This window comes from Rhinoderma darwinii, chromosome 2 (assembly GCF_050947455.1).
Source record: "Rhinoderma darwinii isolate aRhiDar2 chromosome 2, aRhiDar2.hap1, whole genome shotgun sequence".
In the NCBI taxonomy this organism is placed as follows: domain Eukaryota; kingdom Metazoa; phylum Chordata; class Amphibia; order Anura; family Rhinodermatidae; genus Rhinoderma; species Rhinoderma darwinii.
This window is the reverse complement of record NC_134688.1, coordinates 247539488-247559175: the sequence shown is the minus strand read 5'-3', so window position 1 is coordinate 247559175 and position 19688 is coordinate 247539488. Positions and strand designations below refer to the sequence as shown.

Below are 19688 nucleotides of genomic sequence, written 5' to 3'. Positions count from 1 at the left end.
CAGTGACAAAACAGTAAAAATCCCCCAAAAGTGACCCCATCTGGGAAACTAGACACCTCAAGGAAATGATCTAGGGGTGTAGTGAGCATTTTGCGGGGCGGAGTATATAAGGGGCATAGTCAGGTGGTATATAAAAAAAAAATAATCCATAGATGTGTGTTACGCTGTGAAGCAATCCTTTCTGCACAGGCCGGTGTCGCACTGATAAATGGTGTCATTTCTTATCCCCCTTTTGGTCCACACTCCGCACCTTTTGTAGTTTGGGGAATTTTACTGGGAAAGTGTTGTCCTGGTATAATACGGGCACCGTCGCTTCCAGCGGATATGTTTGGGCCCTCCCCTTCCTGGTTTCCTAATTTTAGGTCCTCGGGCACAACTGCATATTTTTTTTTTCTGACTTATTGGAGCCATAACTAATTTTATTTTTCATAGACATAGTGGTATGAGGGCTGGTTTGTTGCGGGACGAGCTGTAGTTATTATTGGTACCATTTTGGGGTACATGTGACTTTTTGATCACCTTTTACCCTATTTTTTGGGATGCCAGGTAAACAAAAAAACGCAATTCTGGCACAGCTTTTTTCATTTTTCTTTATACAGCGTTCACCATGCGTTATAAACTACATGTTTAACTTTATTCTGCGGGTCAGTACGATTCCGGCGATACCTAATTGATAGCACTTTTTTATGTTTTACAACTTTTTGCACAATAAAATTACTTTTGTAAAAAGAATGTATTTTTTCTGTCGCGAAGTTGTGAGAACCATAACTTTTTAATTTTTTTGTCGACGGAGTTGTATGAGGGCTTGTTTTTTGCGGGACGAGCTATAGTTTTTATAGGTACCATTTTTGGATACGTGCGACTTTTTGATCACTTTTTATTCTAATATTTGTAGTGCAAAGTGACCAAAAAACAGAAACTCTGGTAAAGTTTTTTTACGGTTTTTTTTTACGCTGTTCACCGCGTGCAATAAATAATATAATATTTTGATACCTCAGGTCGTTACGGTCGTGGCGATACCAAATACATATGGTTTATTATTATTTTTCAATAATAAAGGACTTGATAAGAGTAAAAGGGGGATTGTGTTTTATTTGATTACTTGAAACTTTTATTGTTTTCAAACTTTGATTTTTTGCACTTTTTTTACACTTTTTTTTATACTTTTTTTTACACTTTTCTTCAAGTCCCACTAGGGGACTTGAAGGTCCAACGGTCAGATATTTTTTTTTTTGTAATACATTGCACTACCTATGTAGTGCAATGTATTAGATCTGTCAGTCATTCACTGACAGCAAGCCGATTAGGCTTCGCCTCCCGGCGGGGCCTAATCGGCTTCCGTAATGGCAGAGCAGGAGACCATTGTGTCTCCTGTTGCTATAACAGCAGTCGCCAGTCCCGAATGCCTGTCGGGGCTGGCGATCTGCTAGTAACCGCTACGATGCAGCAATCGCTTTCGATTGCTTCATCGAAGGGGTTAATGGCAGGGATCGGAGCTAGCTCCGGTTCCTGCTGTTACAGGTGGATGTCAGCTGTACAGTACAGCTGACTTCCACCGCTGATGACGCCGGATCAGCTCCTGACCCGGCGCCATCTTGCCGGCAGCTACGGAAGCCGATCAGGCTCCACCGCCGGGCGGATCTTGAACGGCTTCGGTGCTAGGCAGACCGGGAGGCCATTATTAGGCCTCCGGTTGCCATTGCAGCCACCGGAACCCCGGCAATTTCATTGCTGGGGCTCCGATGAGCTGCAAACACCTTAAGTGCAGCGATCGCGTTTGAGCGCTGCACTTAAGGGGTTAATGGCGGGGATCGAAGCTAATTTCGGTCCCCGCCGTTACAGTCGGATGTCAGCTGTAAGATACAGCTGAGATCCGACGATGATGGCACCGACTCAGCTTCTGAGCCGGTGCCAAACATTTGCCGTAAATGTACGGCATTTTGCGGGAAGTCAATGCTTTCCATGACGTACATTTACGGCAAATGTCGGGAAGGGGTTAATAGTTTAACTGAGACAATACCTATACGAATATTATAGTAGGATTGTCATTCCTATACCATTAAAGGTGTGGAAAAGAACAAACATATGCTATGTCTACAGAGAATGGAACGAAGAAAACAATTAAATACTCCAGCCCAACGGTCTTGGCGTTGGATCCAAAGATGCGCACGGATCCTCGTTGCGGCCCCTGAGTAAATCACAGGATAAGACAAACTTCTTTCGATTCAGCGCTTTTGTTTAAAAGGAAAGAATCTTCCACTTTTATTGTAAATTTTCTTTAAAAATTTCAACGACCATCAAATGACATGCCATGAATAAGAACTAGTGATTTGTTTGAAACACGTAGGCTCATTGCATCCATCCCTCTGTGCTCGTTGCAATTTTAAAAGCAAATTTACAATAAAAGTGGAAGATTCTTTCCTTTTAAACAAAAGCGCTGGATCTAAAAAAGTTTTTGTCGTATCCAGCCATATATGGACTGTATGAAAATATAAATTCCATCCATATCTATTATCACGCTATAGTTATCGCTATTTGTCATATTTATTAGTAGCCAGGAAGTGTGACGTTGGGGGTTACTCACACTATCCTTCTATGACCTATGTCAACAGGAGATTTTTAAATCGCCATATATACGTATTTTAACGTTAAAAAGTAAGGTATTTTGTATTTAATCACATATTTACATTACAAATTCACAGCCACACATCTTGTCCCCTCCTCTCCCCTTTCCCCAAAATTAGTTTTTAATGGCATTAAATTATATTGAATTATATTTGGTGGTTTACACCTAGTGTGGTTTTCTCATCATAAACCTCTAAGGCCAAGGAGGGTCTTTTCCATCTAATATTCTATAATGCCAATGCTTCTTACTCCCAATTATAAAGTGTTACATTTTAAGTAGTGCGTTGTGAAAATCATTATACATAAAGTTTCCAGTTCTATATTTTACCATCAAATTGTTGTATATGTTTTTCTTGTTTAACTTCTTGGTGGCAGCGACATAACTCCACCTGAGATATCGCCAAGGGGTTAATGCATATAATGATTGTTTTTTGTTTTGTGATGTTTATGGGTATGTTTCAATTTGAGGTTTGTGTTTTTATTTTAGGCTTTTTACAGCTTCAGAGCAACCATATGCAGGTGGTGCAAATTCTGGAGCACTTAACTCTGCTTAGTGCCAGTGACCTTATCCCATATGCAGAAGTTCTCACTGCCAATATGTGCCAGCTCTTGAATGTTGGCATTCCACGCAGGATACTACAGACAGTCAACAAGCTTTGGATGAACTTGAACACTGTAATGCCAAGAAGGTAATGTTTATATCATTCAATTAGGTATTTCTGGTTGTGAAGTTCTACATTAAAATTATTTGTGATTTGCTAATTGTCTTGTCAGCTAAAAGATATGAATTTATTTATCGTTCAAGGTGAAAAATAATAACTGCCAGAATTGCTGTGCTTTGGTTACCTTGCCTCCCCCCAAAAAATAAATAAATAATAATAATAATTAAGTGATCAAAAATTTGTATGCACCCCAAAATGTTACTAGTGAAATTGCTGTGTTTTTTTGTTTCTGTTCCAACCCACAATTTAACAAATTGTAAAAATGTAACAATTTGTAAAAATGTTTTCAGTCCATTAAATGGTGCTATTAAAACCTACAACTCGTCCCACAAAATGCAAGCCCGCATACGGCTATGTGAATGAAAAAAATAGGTTTGATTGTGTGTGAATACTTTTTTTTCCTGAAATATTTGTCTTGAGCAGATGCTATAATGGGGCTAATTTTGCATTAACACTTTAATGACCAAGCCTGTTGGGCATTAAAGGGGTTGTCCGACAAAAAAACAACGTATTTTTTCTTTTGTAAAATAAACTTTCTAATTTACTTTATTTTTCAAACCTGCACAGATTGCAGGTTTTCAGTCTTCATGGCGGGGATCCGGAAGTTCGGAAGTTTTTGCTATGATGCGCCAACACAGGCTGAGGGTGAAGCAGCTTCCCCCTCCTCTCTGTGTGTGTGTTGATGGAGGGGCTGGCTGCCTGGCTCAATTCGTCAGCTAAGCGGCTCAATAGCGACTGCGGCATCTAAGCGGTTAGAAAGAGGGGGCAGCCCCCTCCAACAGCCCATGGGCCCCTCTGCGACACTGTTGTGGGGTGCCGATGGTTGGCATGGCAGCCTAGAGGCCTAATTAAGGCCCCCAGATCTGCCATCTTTGTACTCCTTTTAAGCCCTGCCAGAGTCGGGGCTTAATAGGATTCTGTCAAAATCACGATATAGTGCAATACTACATTCATATAAAAAAAAAAACCTTTTACCATTTTTTCCCTAAGTATGGTTTAAAAAAAAAAAAAATTAACATAACTGGTATTGCGGTATCCGTTAAAGTCAGAAATATTACAATGTAACATTAATAAAAACCGCACGGTGAACGTTGTTAAAAAAAAAAAAAAACAACACATGTGAAAACCGCCAAAGTTGCTATTTTCTGGTCACCTTATCTCCCCAAAAAAATTGGATGAAAAGAAATCAAAAAGTCGCATGTATTACAAAATGATACCAATAAAAAATACAGCTCGCCCCTTCAAAAAATAGGCTCTCACACGGCTCCACCAACAGAAAAATAAAAAAGGTATGGCTCTCAGAATGTGGCGACAAAACACAAATTTTTTATTTTTATCAAATAGTTTTTTCTTTGTTAAAAGCAGTAGAACATAAAACAGCTATATAAATTTGATATTGCTGTAATTGTATCAACCTGTAAAATAAAGTTAACATTTAGTTTTTACACACACAATGAACGCCGTAAAAACTAGCCCAAAAAACAATGGCAGAATCTCTCTTTTTTTTTTTTTTGCCCATTCCACCCTACAAAGAACCGCATTTCAAATGGTGCCGTGTAAAACAACTGTCCCGCAAAAAACAAGTCCTCGTACTGCTATGTCGACGAAAAAAATAAAAAAAGTTGTGGCTTTTGGAAGGCAGTGAGGAACAAATGTAAATGGAAAAAATGATAATTGGCTGCGGGGGGAAGGGGTTAAGGGTAATTTCACTACCTGAACTGCCGGAGCATAGAAAGGTGTATGCTTGCTCCGCAGTAAACATTCTCTGGGCCATTTTATTAGAAAAACGTAGATAATAATGTGATGCCCTATAATCAATGGCCGTAAGACTGTAAACTTGTTTTTTTGGGCAGGGTTTTTGTTTTGTTTTTTAAAACAAGGAAAAAAGATAACCTGCCTAACATGAAGTAATAAACTGACGCCTTATGAAAGTCAGTTACCGTAAAATATGCTACATTTCTTTTTTTATTTTATTTATGAAACGAACAAAAAAATTGTACATAAAACTGGCTAACTCCAGAAAATAACCGGATGCTTCTAGGCAACAGTAGCGATAAAAAAAAAAAACAGATCACTTTCAACACTAGGAGTGATGGGGAGATCAGGGGGCACAGACAAAAGATTGTGGTATTTTTTTTTTTTTACTTTTAATAGCACAGGATTTGGACCGATCTCCTCTCACAATACAACTACTGTGAAGGAAGAGAGACACAATCCGTGTCCTGTGTTGGGTTTTGTAAATATTGTGACATAAATCACTGTGATAGGTTTATCACAGTGATCATGTTATCAGGGACCAATGAGATTAGTCCCTGATTGCTTCTGGTAGCTGAGTACACGGAGAGTTGTGTATTCCGGGGGCGCTATCATATGCTAAAGCGCCGCCGTGAAAAGGTGCTTTGTCATAAGTACCCTTAGTGGCCTCCGTGAAAACGCGTATGGGTGGTCATTAAGGGGATAAACGTTCCTGGTAATGGCTATGCTTTCTGTATTTTAGGTACATTATGCCTTGTTTATATTACCAGATTTGATTGTACAATAGGAATGCCACTTCAGAATTCAGCTTCGTAAATGTGATTTATGTGTCTTCATGTATCTGTTGCAGTAAACAATATGACCTACTTTGCCATCCTTTTAATTTTCAGGCTGTGGGTGATGACTGTGAATGCATTGCAGCCTTCACTAAAATTGGCTCGGAGTCATAAGTATACTCAAAACGATCTTATGATTGACCCTTTAATTGTCCTGCGTTGTGATGCCAGAGTCCTGAGGTTAGCTTCTACTTGTTTTTTTTTTTTTAGAGGCTTGAATTGTTTTGCCTTTGTGGATTCAGACACTAATGCTTTTTCTGTGTTGCCAGATGCCCACCACTGATGGACATCACATTACACATGCTGAATGGCTACCTCTTAGCATCCAAAGCTTATCTGAACTCGTATCTTAAGGAAACTGCAGACCAAGATATTAAACCTTCTCCCAGTAATGCAATGGCCGCTCTAGCAGGTCAGACAGAAACTATGGAGGTTACTAGAGAAGAACTAAAAAACGCTCTGCTTTCAGCGCAGGTATCGTCATAAACACCTATAAGTGTTTTTACTGTTTAACATACTGTGGTACTATCACTTTAATAAACATGCAAAAATAAATTGTATTAGGATAGTGCTGCAGTGCAGATCCTGCTGGAGGTCTGCCTTCCATCAGAGGATAAGAATAAGGAGCAGCTGGAAGAAGAAGATAGTCTGTTGAGCAATCTACGTGAAGTACAGTGTCTCATTTGCTGTCTCCTGCATCAAATGTTCATAGCAGATCCAAACATTGCAAAACTTGTTCATTTTCAGGTATGTGTCATGTTTCATAAGAATATTATCCCTGTCCTAGTTATGCAGGGTTTTAACAATGTGTATATATGAAATTACAAATTTGTATATTTCCAGGGAATCTGATTCTTTACAAAGCAGAGCAAATGTGCTGTCTTCAGTCCTTTTCATATAGAATTTAATTTTCCAGTCTCGTACAATTGGCCCACATTTATTCTTCAGTTTATTCCAGTTCATTAAACATGTGCAATGTTTTTCAACCTTTTTTATTCCCTCCAACAACTTTCAGAGAAAAATTTACTTTTTTAAAAAAAAAAAAAAAAAAAGGACTGTTTTAGATGCAAATATAGGGTATGTTCACGCAGTTTTTTTTGCAGGCAGAAAATTCAGCCACAAAATTCCTTCCGCAATTTTGACCTGCCTTCACTCTCTGCCGCGTTTTTTGCCGTTTTTTTCGCAGGGTTTTTCGGCAGCGGCCATAACACGTCGCGAAAACCGCTTTCTCTGCCTCCCATTGATGTCAATGGGAGGTCAGAGACGGAAGCGCCTGAAGAAAGAGCATAACGCTTCTTTTTCCCCACAAGCGGTCTTTTCCGCTTGCGGGAAAAACCCCTCTGCCTCCCATTGAAATCAACGGGAGACGTTTTCCGACGCTTTTTGTACAGTTGCTTATAGCAGGGGTAGACAGACTTTCAAATAAGCAGACATTTTCAAATGCGCCACATTTATTAAGAGACATATTTTTTTAAATAAGATGAATTCTCGCCATTTTCCCTCTCTAAATACACTAGCGCAAAATTATTATTAATAAATGTGGGTCATTCTCTCTCTGGTCAAGTTTCATAGAAAGCTAATTGTCCCTGAACATATCATTGTAAATTGCAAAGGAAAATTTAAATTAAAGTGATATTCCCATTTTATAAAGTGACGGCATACTGCTATGATATGCCATCACTTTATTATCTGTGGAGATCTAACATCTTGGACAACCATGGATCTAAAAATGGAGGGGCTGCAGTGCTAATTTAGCACTGGGTCCCCATTACTGTTCTTCCTTGCACATCGGTGCCCTGGTCACCTTCTGCTCAGGGAAATACAGCATGGCCCCATTTAAGTGAATGAAGCTGTTTGTAGTTCCCTGCACAGCTGGGTGGCCGGGAGCACCACCGTACAGCAATGGTATGTAGCGCTAAGTCGGCACTACAACCCATTCAATCTTTAAATTGGTGGTGGTTTTAGAGGCTGGAATGCCCCAATCATACCTTAGTGATATGCCATCACTTTATAAGATGGAACACCCATTTAAAGACTATTTCCTTTTTCCACCCTCTCAACCAGGGTTACCCATGCCAACTTCTGCCTCTGGCGGTTGCAGGAATCCCATCAATGCACATCTGTCTTGATTTTATCCCTGAACTTATTGCTCAGCCAGAACCGGAGAAGCAGGTAACATAAGTTATTTCAGTCTTTCAATGGCATTCGTTATCTAATGTATAATAGACACCCCCCCCCCCCCCCCCAAAAAAACCATTATCCTATTGCATTACAAAAAATCGTTGTAACAATTTCAATACATTTTGCAGACAAATTCATACACTGACACCTATTCACCGATCAGCCAAAACTTTAAAACCACCCAACTAATATTCTGTAGGTGTGCTTCCGAAACAACTTTGACACGTCGAGGCATGGCCTACAAGACCTCTTAAGGCGTCCTGTGGTATCTTACAACAAGGCGTTCGCAGCAGATCTTTTAAGTTCTGTAAGTTGCGTGGAGGAGCCGTGGATGAGACTTGATTTTTCCAGCACATCCCACAGATGCTCGATCGAATTGAGATTTGATGAATTTGGAGGCCAAGTCAACACCTTGAACTCTTGGTCATGTATCTCGAACTATTCCTGAACAATTTTTGCAGTGTGGCAGGGTGCATTATCCTGCTGAAAGAGGCCACTGCCATTAGGGAATACTATTTTCATAATGGGGAGTGCTTGGTCATCAGCAATGTTTAGACAGATGTTACGTGTCAAAGTAACATCCACATGAATGTCAGGAAGTTTTCCCAGCAGAAAATTGCCCATAGCATCGCATTGCCTCCGTCGGCTTGCCTTTTTTCCGCAGGTAAGCGATGCACATGCACCCGGCTGTCCCCATGATGTAAAAGAAAACGGGATTCATCAGACTAACCCACCTTCTCCCATTGCTCCATGATCCAGTTCTGATGCTCACATGACCGTTATAGGCACTTTAGATGGTGTACAGGGGTCACCACGGGCACTCTGATCGGTCTGCGTCTACGCAGCCCCAAATGCAGCAAGCTGCAGTGCACGGTGTGTTATGAAACCTTCTTATCATAGCCAGCATTAACTTTTTCAGCAATTTCTCATTTATATCATTGGGGGATACAGCACCATGGGTATAGGCCCTTGCGACTAGGAGGCTGACACTAGATAGGAAAAATTGTTGGCCACATTGTTTTACCACCAGGCAGCCAATTCCTCTCCCACAGGGACAGCCTCTCTTTCCTCTGGTGTACATGCTTCACCTCCAGATTCCTCTTGCTTCTCCTGCACCATTACAGCTCCCCCACACTCTACAAGGAACCTCTGCAGCTTGAGTGGCGGTACACAGCACCTTGGGGGTCAGTAGATAAGCCATGTGAGCCAATTTTTTCCCTGTTGCAGGGGCTCACAAGTATTTGGTGTGCATCCATGGGGTCTCTTCAATTTTTTGACCCAGGTGGTTTTAATAGCAATAGGTGCAGTTTACTCAGGGGTTCGTTCCCCTCAGACACTGTTAAATTGTTTATTGGTTTCAACTTTTTTCTCTATTTCTCCTCCATTGTGATATGTCCTCAGTTCGGGAGGAGTCTGCCAGGCAGCCGGCACAGGTGGCCTGGGTTACTTTTTTTAGACTCGTTTTATTGAAAATAAACTGGCAGAGTCAAACTTTCATATACATCAGGATACCAGTATACAGTCATCAATCCAAATACAATAAGAAGAGATAACAAGTGATCAAACAGGAACACACTTGGCCTGTCAGTGGTACGCAGACCACGTAATTGCAATACAAATAAATCAAAACAATCTTATTAAATGTACAGTTGAATACAAGAAATAGATGCCTGCAATCCAAGAGCATTCAGATAAGAACCAAACATCTCATATACAGAACACATGAATGTGCGCTTTCCACCCATTTCCCTCACCCATTTCCACCCCCGGCCTGTGTCAAAGCAGCATTCAACCCTTGGACCGTACAGTGAGTGAGATTCGATGAGCACCAACCCCCCAGATCAGGTCAAATTTAGCCGGCCTTCCCCGGTGTTTATATACCACTTTTTCAAAAGGAAGAATGTCATTAGTCAATTTACGCCACTGGGCCACAGTCGGTGCTCTATCCGCCATCCATCGTATAGCCACTGCCTTCCTTGCCATAAAGAGCGACTCCCTAAGAAAGCTCCTCTCATGTACCGACCACTGCTCCTCGGGTATCAGTCCCAGCAATCACACATCGTACTATCCTCCCCATCACTGCCGTTAATAATACGGCTACCTCCTCCCAAAAGCTAAGAATCCACCGACATCCCCACATCAAATGTATAAAATCAGCCCTATCCTCCCCACACCTATGACATTGTGAGGATGCCATTCGTCCCATACGGTGTAATCTTATAGGCGTTAAATAACATTGGTGTATGATAAACCGTTTTACCAGTTTATTATTAGCAGCCGGTGAAACCAGCAAGTGGCACATCTGAGCCTCCCTCCAGTCCTCATCTGTGAGTTGTGGAATTATTTCCCGCCATTTATCCTCAACCGCTAAGGGTTCAAGTCGCAATTTAGCATCCAGTAAAAAGGAGTAAATCGGAGATACAAAGCCACTCATAGAATGGGTACCCAGACGCGCCACCAAGTCATAGCTAGAGAAAATGGTGGAATCCAGTGGAAATTGTGCTGTCAGAGCATGATGAAGCTGTAAACAGTATATCTCATCCCCCAGTGATCTATTAAAAGCCGCTCGAATCTCTCTCACTGACAGGACAGATCCATCCACTGTAAGCATTTGTGATAGGGTATGTACATCTCTTGAAGTCCAATAATTCTTCCTCAATAAACCAAAAAGATGAGAAAAGTGGCCTGGGTTACTTACTTTAATAGTAGCAGGAGTAATAATAAATGTAGAGTTGGCCAGTCTACTACATTCTGCCCACTGTGCCCTGAAACCATGTCATCCAGGATAAGGCGTCCCCAGAATGGGCCAGGTCCTTTGCTCAGTACTTATGTGACAATTCCTGACTCACAAGAGGCACTGAAGTACCAGGGACAGGTCCCGCTCCTCTTCAGGTTCACTCTCAGGGTCCACTGTCAGTCATCTGTCCTCTGTCAGAGCCCTCGTTCCATGTATTCTCACAAATAACAGCCGCCATGCAGTCGCTGATGTGTGCTGTCCGATATACTTCATGTAAAAAATTACAAAAGAGGAGGCACCCTTATGACGCCTAAGGCTATGCTTTCCAAACCATAGCGAGTTTGAAGTGATTTAGAACAAGGAGTAGAAGCATCCTGACAGGTGTCTGTCTATTTCCAAGCGCTATAACACGATTTCACTTTCAGGAAGAATTAAACCCCAAATGGTCTATTTCTCCCTCTGTGGATCCTCCTATTTCACGGCTGTCTAAGAGTACCACCACCTCACTAGTGAGCCTCCTGACAAGAAGCTGGATTCCCAGACAAATAATTTTTTTTTAGACATGTTCTGCTCTGCACCCAGCCTTTGCACCTACCTGGGCGAGTAAGGCTTGCTTGGTTTGTAGTAAACAGCTGCACCGTGTTATCGTGTTATCCTGGTAGGTGCTCCGCAACGGGACATGGCTGACCTCACATCTCAGATAATTCGATTTTCTAAGTTTCTTTTTGAGTCTTCTCTTGAGTCCGTTTGATTCAATGCCTGCACATCGGCTAATCTCATTGCCCTGTGGCGTTTCATTTGACTAAAATCTTAGGCAGCCGACCAGGCTTCCAAACAGGCCCTTAATGGCCGCCTTATATTTTTGGTGACCGACTTTTTGGCAAGCGCCTGGATGAAGTTATTGTAGAGGCTACAAGAAATATGGGTTCTCTTTTGCCCCATGCCCGTCCGTAGCCTTCTCTCCAATCTTGAAGATCTCGGTCCTTTTCTAACTCTTCTGCCCAGAGGTCGCTCTCTTCCCAGAGACTGAACAGGAGGACTGCTCGCCCCACCGAGTCCAGACGCTATCCCTTCAAGCCCAGATCTTCATGGCAACCGAGTTCTTAGCCCCAGAAGTCCTCCTCTGCCAAGACATCTTCGTAATGAAGGTGTCTTCACATCAGATGTTCAAGTGGGGTGATGTAACAGATGTTCAAGTGTGGGGACGATGGATGCCTGGGTCTGGGAAGTGGTGTCATGTTGCAATATAGAGTTCTCCACCCGTACCTCCGGAAGATTCTTTCTGTTGACTCCATCACATGCATCATATTGCGCCTCTGTGTTTTTTAAGGCTGTTTGTTCGCTACTCCTGCAGAAGGTCCTTGTCCGAGTTCCTCAGGCAGAACGTTTACTGGGGTTCTACTCAAATCTCTTCCGTCTTTGGACGGCATGGAATCCTTAGAGTCGGTGGTAGCATTGTTGGATCAAGAAGAGTTCCTCTTGTTCATCGACATTCACGATGCATACCTCCACATTCCCATCGCAAGGTCCCACCAGCATTTCCTTAATTTCACGATTGGTTCTTGTCCTTTTTAATTTGTCACCGTTCCTTTCTGCATCGCCTTGGCTGCATGGGCTAGGAGAGTCGCTGTCACCCCTTACCCTCCTGGTGAAGGCCACTCCAGACAGAACAATCTTTACATTCTCCACATCACCCGGATCCCATCTCAGAACTTGAAGTTTCTGGGAATGCACTTCAATACAATATCAGCAAGTGTCCATCTCCCAGAGGAAAAGATCAGAACCCTCCCGGGCAGAATTGACACTGCTTTGCAGGAACACATCTTCCATCTGCTTTTTCATGCGACTGCTGTGCAGGATGGTCTCCACTTTCAAGGCAGTTCCACTCCAGGCCCCTCCAGGGAGTGATCCTGTCGTTGTGAGCCAGGTCGCATAAATTGATTATCCTGCCCCCTCGGATTTATAAGGAGTTGTGCCAGTGGGTGACCTCACTGGCCATCACAGTAGGTCGGTTCTTCCTTCCCCCTCCAGTGGCTTCTCATCTCGACGGACGCCAGTCTGTCCAGTTGGTGTGCAGTCTTTGGCCTCCACACAGTCCATCCCACAGATCAATCTTTTGGAAAAAAGGGTAATATTCCTGGCTATTGCCCATCAACCTATCCTTCACCAAGGCCATCTTGTCAGGATCCAGACCGACAACTCAATGTCAGTCGTCTTTCTCAAGCACCGGGGTGGCACCAGTCTACAGGAGTCCTTTCGGATTCTTCCATTGGCAGAGAGTCCTGTTCCAGTGTTGTCAGCGGTCCACATACAAGGAGTGGACAACTGGGCCGCAGATTGCCTTAGTCAAGACCCAGGAGGGTGGTCGCTTCACCCAGAAATCTTGCGTCACCTTTGCGAGAAGTGGGTCACACTGGATGTGGTTCTCTTTTGCATCACGTCTCAACTACAAAGATCCAAACTATGTGGCCAGAGCAAGGGATCCCAGTGACATAAGTCAACACCCTGGTCACCCCCTTGAAACTAATTCTCCCTCATATCTGGTCCCTCCCTCACCGCTTCTGCCTAGAATGCTCAAGAGGAAAGGCATTCTGAGGTTCTGAGGGCCGAGGTCTCTCCTGAAGGTCCGGAAGCCTCAGTCAGCTAAGGGTTCCCACCACACCAGGAAGTCCTAGCGTATTTTCCATCCTATGGTCTTTTCTTTTCCTAGACTCCTGTCATTCCTGCAATCTGGGGCTTGGATTGTCTTCACTTAAAGAGGCTCTGTCACCAGATTCTCAAACCCCTATCTCCTATTGCATGTGATCGGCGCTGCAATGTAGATAACAGTAACGTGTTTTTTTTTTAAAAAACGTTCATTTTTGGCCAAGTTATGAGCTATTTTATATATATGCAAATGAACTTTGAAATGGACAACTGGGCGTTTTTTTTTCGTTATGTCCAACTGGGCTTGTATTGTGTTTTTAACTGGGCGTGTTTATGTGTATGACGCTGGCCAATCCGTGACCAGTCAGCATCATACACTCCTCAACATCTGCACGCTCCTCTCCTGAAATATTCTGTGCTGCTGTGAACTCTGCTCTTACCATTACGTAGCTCTCAGTCTGTTACCTCTCTTCCACTCCTGTCCTCAATAACATCTTCACATGATTGGCAAGTCACCACCCCGCACAAGATCCTACTGCACGGCTGACAGCCGTCAGCTGTATAGCGAACAGCACGGTTGTGTTGGAAGCGCGCCCTGCTGTGTCTCACTTAGCAGCTGGGTGTGTTCCCCTCATATAGCTGCTACGTTCTATCCTGACCGCCGGTGAATTCTCTGTGCGGTCTTCGCAGTGCTGCTACCCTGTTTACCTACGGGAGCAGAACGCGGCTCCTGAAATACTCTGTGCTGCCTTCAACTCTGTGGACAGGTCAGGATCCTGTTCCTGACCTGTCCACAGAGTTTAAGGCAGCACAGCGTATTTCAGCTCCATTTCATCACCTCCATAATCAATTCCTCCTCCATCATCCCCTCCATCATCCCCTCCTCCATCATCCCCTCCATCATCCCCTCCATCATCACCTCCTCCTCCTCCATCATCACCTCCTCCTCCATCATCACCTCCTCCTCCATTATCACCTCCTCCACCTCCTCCTCCTCCATCATCACCTCCTCCTCCATCACCTCCATCATCACCTCCTCCATCATCACGTCCTCCTCCATCACCTCCATAATCACGTCCTCCTCCATCACCTCCATCATCAACTCCATAATCACCTCCATCATCAACTCCATAATCACCTCCATCATCAACTCCATAATCACCTCCTCCTCCATCATCACCTCCATAATCACCTCCTACTCCATCATCCCCTCCATCATCATCCCCTCCATCATCACCTCCTCCTCCATCATCATCACCTCCTCCTCCATCATCATCACCTCCTCCTCCATCATCATCACCTCCTCCTCCATCATCATCTCCTCCTCCTCCATCATCATCTCCTCCTCCTCCATCATCACCTCCTCCTCCTCCTCCTCCATTAGGCAGGTTGCATGGCTGTACTTATTACTTTTATTTTTTATTCCCACCCTCTGGCACTGCTTTAGGATGTTCCAATTATTTTGACGGGTTTTTTCCCCAGGACCGTGGACATATTTTTGTTTTGTCGTCTTCTACTGCTTTCTGTACAAAACTGATTTAACCAGTGTCTGTGAGATAAGTATGTTCTGCCTGGACGGAGCCAACACTTTTTCCTACCTATTGTCAGCCTTATAGTGGCAAGGGCCTATATCCATGGAGCTGTATCTTCTATTAAGTACAACAAACAAAAGATTTTACAGTGAGTAAAAAAAATAAATCACATTTTGTGCTACAGTAGCTCTTCTGTGAGATCGGACATGTGGTCCAGCCTTTCCTCTGGACACACAGCAATGAGTGTTTGGCCCCCATGTCCCTATCGCCGGTTCACCTTACTTTAACCACTTTATACCAGGAACCCCTACAAGACCTGCAGCTTTGAAGATGCTCTGACTCCGTCGTCTAGCCATCACAATTTGGCCCTTGTCCGTTTCACTCGGATGCTTTTACTTGGCCATTTTCCTGCTTCCAACACATCGACTTCAAGAACTGCCTGTTCACTTAATCCTAATATATCCCAGCCCTTGAGTTGTCATTGTAATGAGATAATCAATGTTGTTCACTTCACCTATCAGTGGTTTTAAAGTTATGGCTTATTGTGTCATTACATACATGTATACACCAACAGCTCTTAGTAATTATGAAGTACATAGATCTGTTATTAATATAAAAGTCTGTATAAAGGTATGGGCTATTGGTTATAGTGTCTACATTGTTGTGTATCTCTTCATTCCATATGTAGAAAAATTTTTACTAAAAAAATGACACATCTGGTAATGATTCCTATATACTCATATTATCTTGAGTGAATTTGGAAATATTTATATCTAGGCTATTATACATTTATTTACTTTTATTATTGCAGATATTTGCAATCCAACTTCTTTCACACTTGTGTATTCAGTATGCATTACCCAAATCTCTCAGTATGGCTCGTCTGGCTATAAATGTAATGGGAACCCTCCTCACAGGTAAAAATTGTTTATTTTTAAAAAAAATGTTATAACAAATGTAAAATGTCCCCAAATACAGTAGAGTGCCAAATGACGCCCCTTTGACATCACATCCCCCACTGCAGATACTGACTGAAGCTGCACCCAAGAGTAATCCTTTTCTTCCAACCTCATTCATTCACTTCTGACATAAATCTGTTTATACCGATAGCTTTGTGCTCAATTTCAGGTAATTCTTTCTGGTCCAAATGCAGGACGAAGCAGCTAAAATGTAGCAGAGAGGTTTTAGTATTACCTATATGATGAAGGGACAGACAACTTCTTTATGGACCTATTGTGTGCAGAGCGCTTTGGTGACTTGTATTTAGACCAGAGTGAAAGTTAATGGTCCTGGTGTGGTAAATGGCCCTAGTAGGTCTCTTTTGCTAACAATGAAATTTTTCTAAAGTTTCATCACAATCCCATGTAATATATACCAGTAGCTTGTAGTGCTCTTAGAGATTTTTGCTTAGAAGCATATCTGGATGTCATAATTTAGATTTATTTCTTTATGTAATATTATATCCTCCGCTATCATTTATAATCGGTAATATTTGTTTCTACCTTAACATCTTGCAGTGTTAACTCAAGCCAAGCGTTTTGTGTTTTTTATGCCAACATTGCCTTGTTTGGTACCATTCTGCCAAGCATTTCCTCCATTATATGAAGATATCATGTCACTACTCATACAAATTGGGCAGGTCTGTGCATCAAATGTGGCCACTCAGACCAGAGATGTTGACCCAATTATTACACGTAAGTTCACTGTTCAACAGTAATTGTTGATTCATGTAAAGAAATATGTTGGCATTCATATGATGATGATTTTTAAACTGCACGAATTCTAAAAAAAAAGAGTGGCATACTGATGAGATAAAGTGACAGGTGCCCTTATCTTATACCATCACTTGAAATTCTATTCTTCAAAAGCGTATTGGTACTTGGTGCCTAGAATTTTACTTAGGTCCAGAGCTTGCTCTAGTGATATGCATTCTGCGAAGTGTCCTATTGATAGCAAACACTGTATAGTTATTACATTTAGGAATTATGAACAGTCCCATTGCAATATAGGAGCTCAGCTAATCTGTTGGGTGTGTGTCTATATACAAATTTGTTTTTGTTTTTTTACAATAGCAATGAGCGAAGCTATTGATTATAATATAGGCTGTAACTCAGTATTCATGCAAGATGGGTAAAGCAATGCATTTACAAAGTATATTAGTGTTGAAAGGTAAACATAAATTGACCACTCAGTTCTTCGTATGTTTGATGCAATACCGTATAGATCCATTGTTTTCATGTTGGATGGTCTTCTTTTCTCTTAATAGGTTTGCAGCAACTTAAGGAGAAACCAAAGGAACTCTCAGGTGCATTTAACCTTTTTCCGCTTCCGGTTTCTGCAACAAAGGACCTTGAGAGTTTGGATCCAGATGTCCAGCTTTGTCATCAAGTTGAAAATACCATCATTGATATAATTAACATGAGTGTCACAGGAGTATAAAGACTTTTTTTTTATTTTCGTCTTAGTCATACTTTAGATTTCACAGTGAAGAAGCCGATGGGCATAGAAAATGAAGCAAGACCGAGTGATGACTCCACGATCCACTGTGGCTTAACACTTTATGTGTGCTTGGATAGCTCAATTCCTACAGATATCACTCATGGCATACTACTAATGTCTGGACATTTGTGTGCAAGACGAAAAAATACATCTATTTAATCTATATTTCATGCCTGTCTTCTGTGTTGAAACTTGGCATTGCCTATTGCTTTTATAACTCGGCTTAGTTATATAAGCTTTAATCCTACAGGCACATAGCAGGGCTGGAAACCAGAAAACCGTAGTTGCTCTGGAATGCTTGCTGGGAAGTTTGCCATGTGCTGCAGCAATATGCAAGTGAAGCTGTTCGTATTTCAGCATAGCATGTAGTAATTTTATCTTTTGACCTTCCCCTTAGTGATCCATATCCTATGTAGTTGATAAAAAAAAAATGCACAGACACTATAAGAGCCCATGTAATTATTTGTTGTAATCTGACAGCTCCTACCTTTAGTGTGCCATGTGTGCTTCTAGCTTAAAACATGATGATGCTGTAATAACAATATCACAAGTGCTGTTACATATGTTAACCAACAATCTAGGAGGACGACTCTTGTCTGTTGCAGAACATATGTTTCCGTTTGTCATTAAAAATAATAGTTGTAAAAGTTAATGCTGCAGCCAAACTCTTTATGGAAAACAATTGCCATCAAATGCTATAATTAGTCCATAATAATTTATTTTCTATACATTTTTCTGTAATATATTTTCCCTTTACAGTATGTCGTGTATTTTTGTATGTGAATAGGTAAAACAATAAACTACAATTTTTAGTGGCCCATCGGACAAAAGCTTAAAGGGGTTATCCAGTCCCATAACATTGATAGCCTATCCTCCAGATGAGCCATCAATATGTGATTGGTCGGCAACCAACTCCCAGTACCCCCATCGACCCACTGTTTTAAAGGGGCTGCAGTGCTAATACGAGTGCTGCTTCCCCCTTCATTTCCACTGCTCGTACTATGAATCGTAGACATACTTATAGCAGCGGTCATAGAATCACAGCCTGACCTCGACCATTTAGCTATTGATGGCCTGTCCTCAGGATAGGCCATCAATTTTATGGTACTGGGAAACCCCTTTAAAATTAAGCTTTTTCTCCAGAGTGAAGGTGCCCACTTGGGGCAGGGGGTGTCGTCTTGTATGCCACACTGAATCCACCCTGGTACCTGTATAGGAAATAACTAAAGAAAAAAATGTGTGGGGATGGGCACCTCAACTTTGTATTTTCCTCTTTTGTTTGGGGTATAACTTTAAAATCTGCAACAGTTGACATCTACAATATTGAATTGTGTTGCAATCCTTTTTTTTGTTATTTATAAAAAATAAATATGGTATTTGGTGTTCGATTCTCTAAAGATGGTAATGTATCATGTCATCACTAAATACAAAATTATATGCAGTTTTTCCAACATGTAGAATGTCATAACTGTAAAATAAATTTATATTTTTTACTGTAATTTTGTATTTATTGTATCTACACTATATAAATAAAATTTAATTCCGCTATTTTATTCAGTCCCATTGCCACAGATGTAAAATATCAAACGCCTAGCCATGCAGTCTGCCTTTACAAACATTTCTGAAAGATTCTGTTTCTGAGTCACCTAGACCACCCCTCCAAAATGGGGGACATGATGCATAGCCTTTTGGCCTTCAGGGATAACCTGCAAATTAGCGATGCAGAGGCCTCTACCTCACATGATGAGGTTTCCTTTAAGCCCTTCAGGACCGAGCTCATTTTGGCCTTCAGGACCAGACCCATTTTTTTCAAATCTGACGTGTCCCTTTATGTGGTAATAACTTTGGAATGCTTTTACCTATCCAATCGATTATGAGATTGTTTTCTCGTGATATATTGTACTTTATGGTAGTGAAAAAATGTGGTCGATAAATTCATTGCTTATTTGTGAAAACCCCCAAAATTTAGAGAATATTTGAAGAAATTATGATTTTTCTAATTTTAAATGTATACGCTTATAAAACAGTAATACCACACAAAATAGTTACTAATTAACATTTCCCATATGTCTACTTTGTTTGCATCGTTGTTTGAACGTCCTTTTATTTTTCTAGGACGTTACAAGGCTTAGAACTTTAGCAGCAATTTCTCACA

The 19688-nt window shown here is 41.7% G+C and overlaps 1 protein-coding gene across 1 annotated transcript in view; it reads left to right on the top strand.

Moving 5' to 3' along the window:
- Positions 1–18990, top strand: part of INTS2 (integrator complex subunit 2) — a 103409-nt gene extending 84419 nt beyond the window's left edge. The window contains exons 17-24 of the mRNA XM_075853023.1: positions 3113–3314; positions 5993–6118; positions 6208–6412; positions 6503–6685; positions 8003–8110; positions 15846–15951; positions 16552–16728; positions 17301–18990. Coding sequence (XP_075709138.1) covers positions 3113–3314; positions 5993–6118; positions 6208–6412; positions 6503–6685; positions 8003–8110; positions 15846–15951; positions 16552–16728; positions 17301–17473 — 1280 coding nt within the window. The 3' untranslated portion in view covers positions 17474–18990. The remainder of the gene's footprint in view (positions 1–3112; positions 3315–5992; positions 6119–6207; positions 6413–6502; positions 6686–8002; positions 8111–15845; positions 15952–16551; positions 16729–17300) is intronic.
- The last annotated feature ends 698 nt before the right edge of the window (positions 18991–19688 follow it).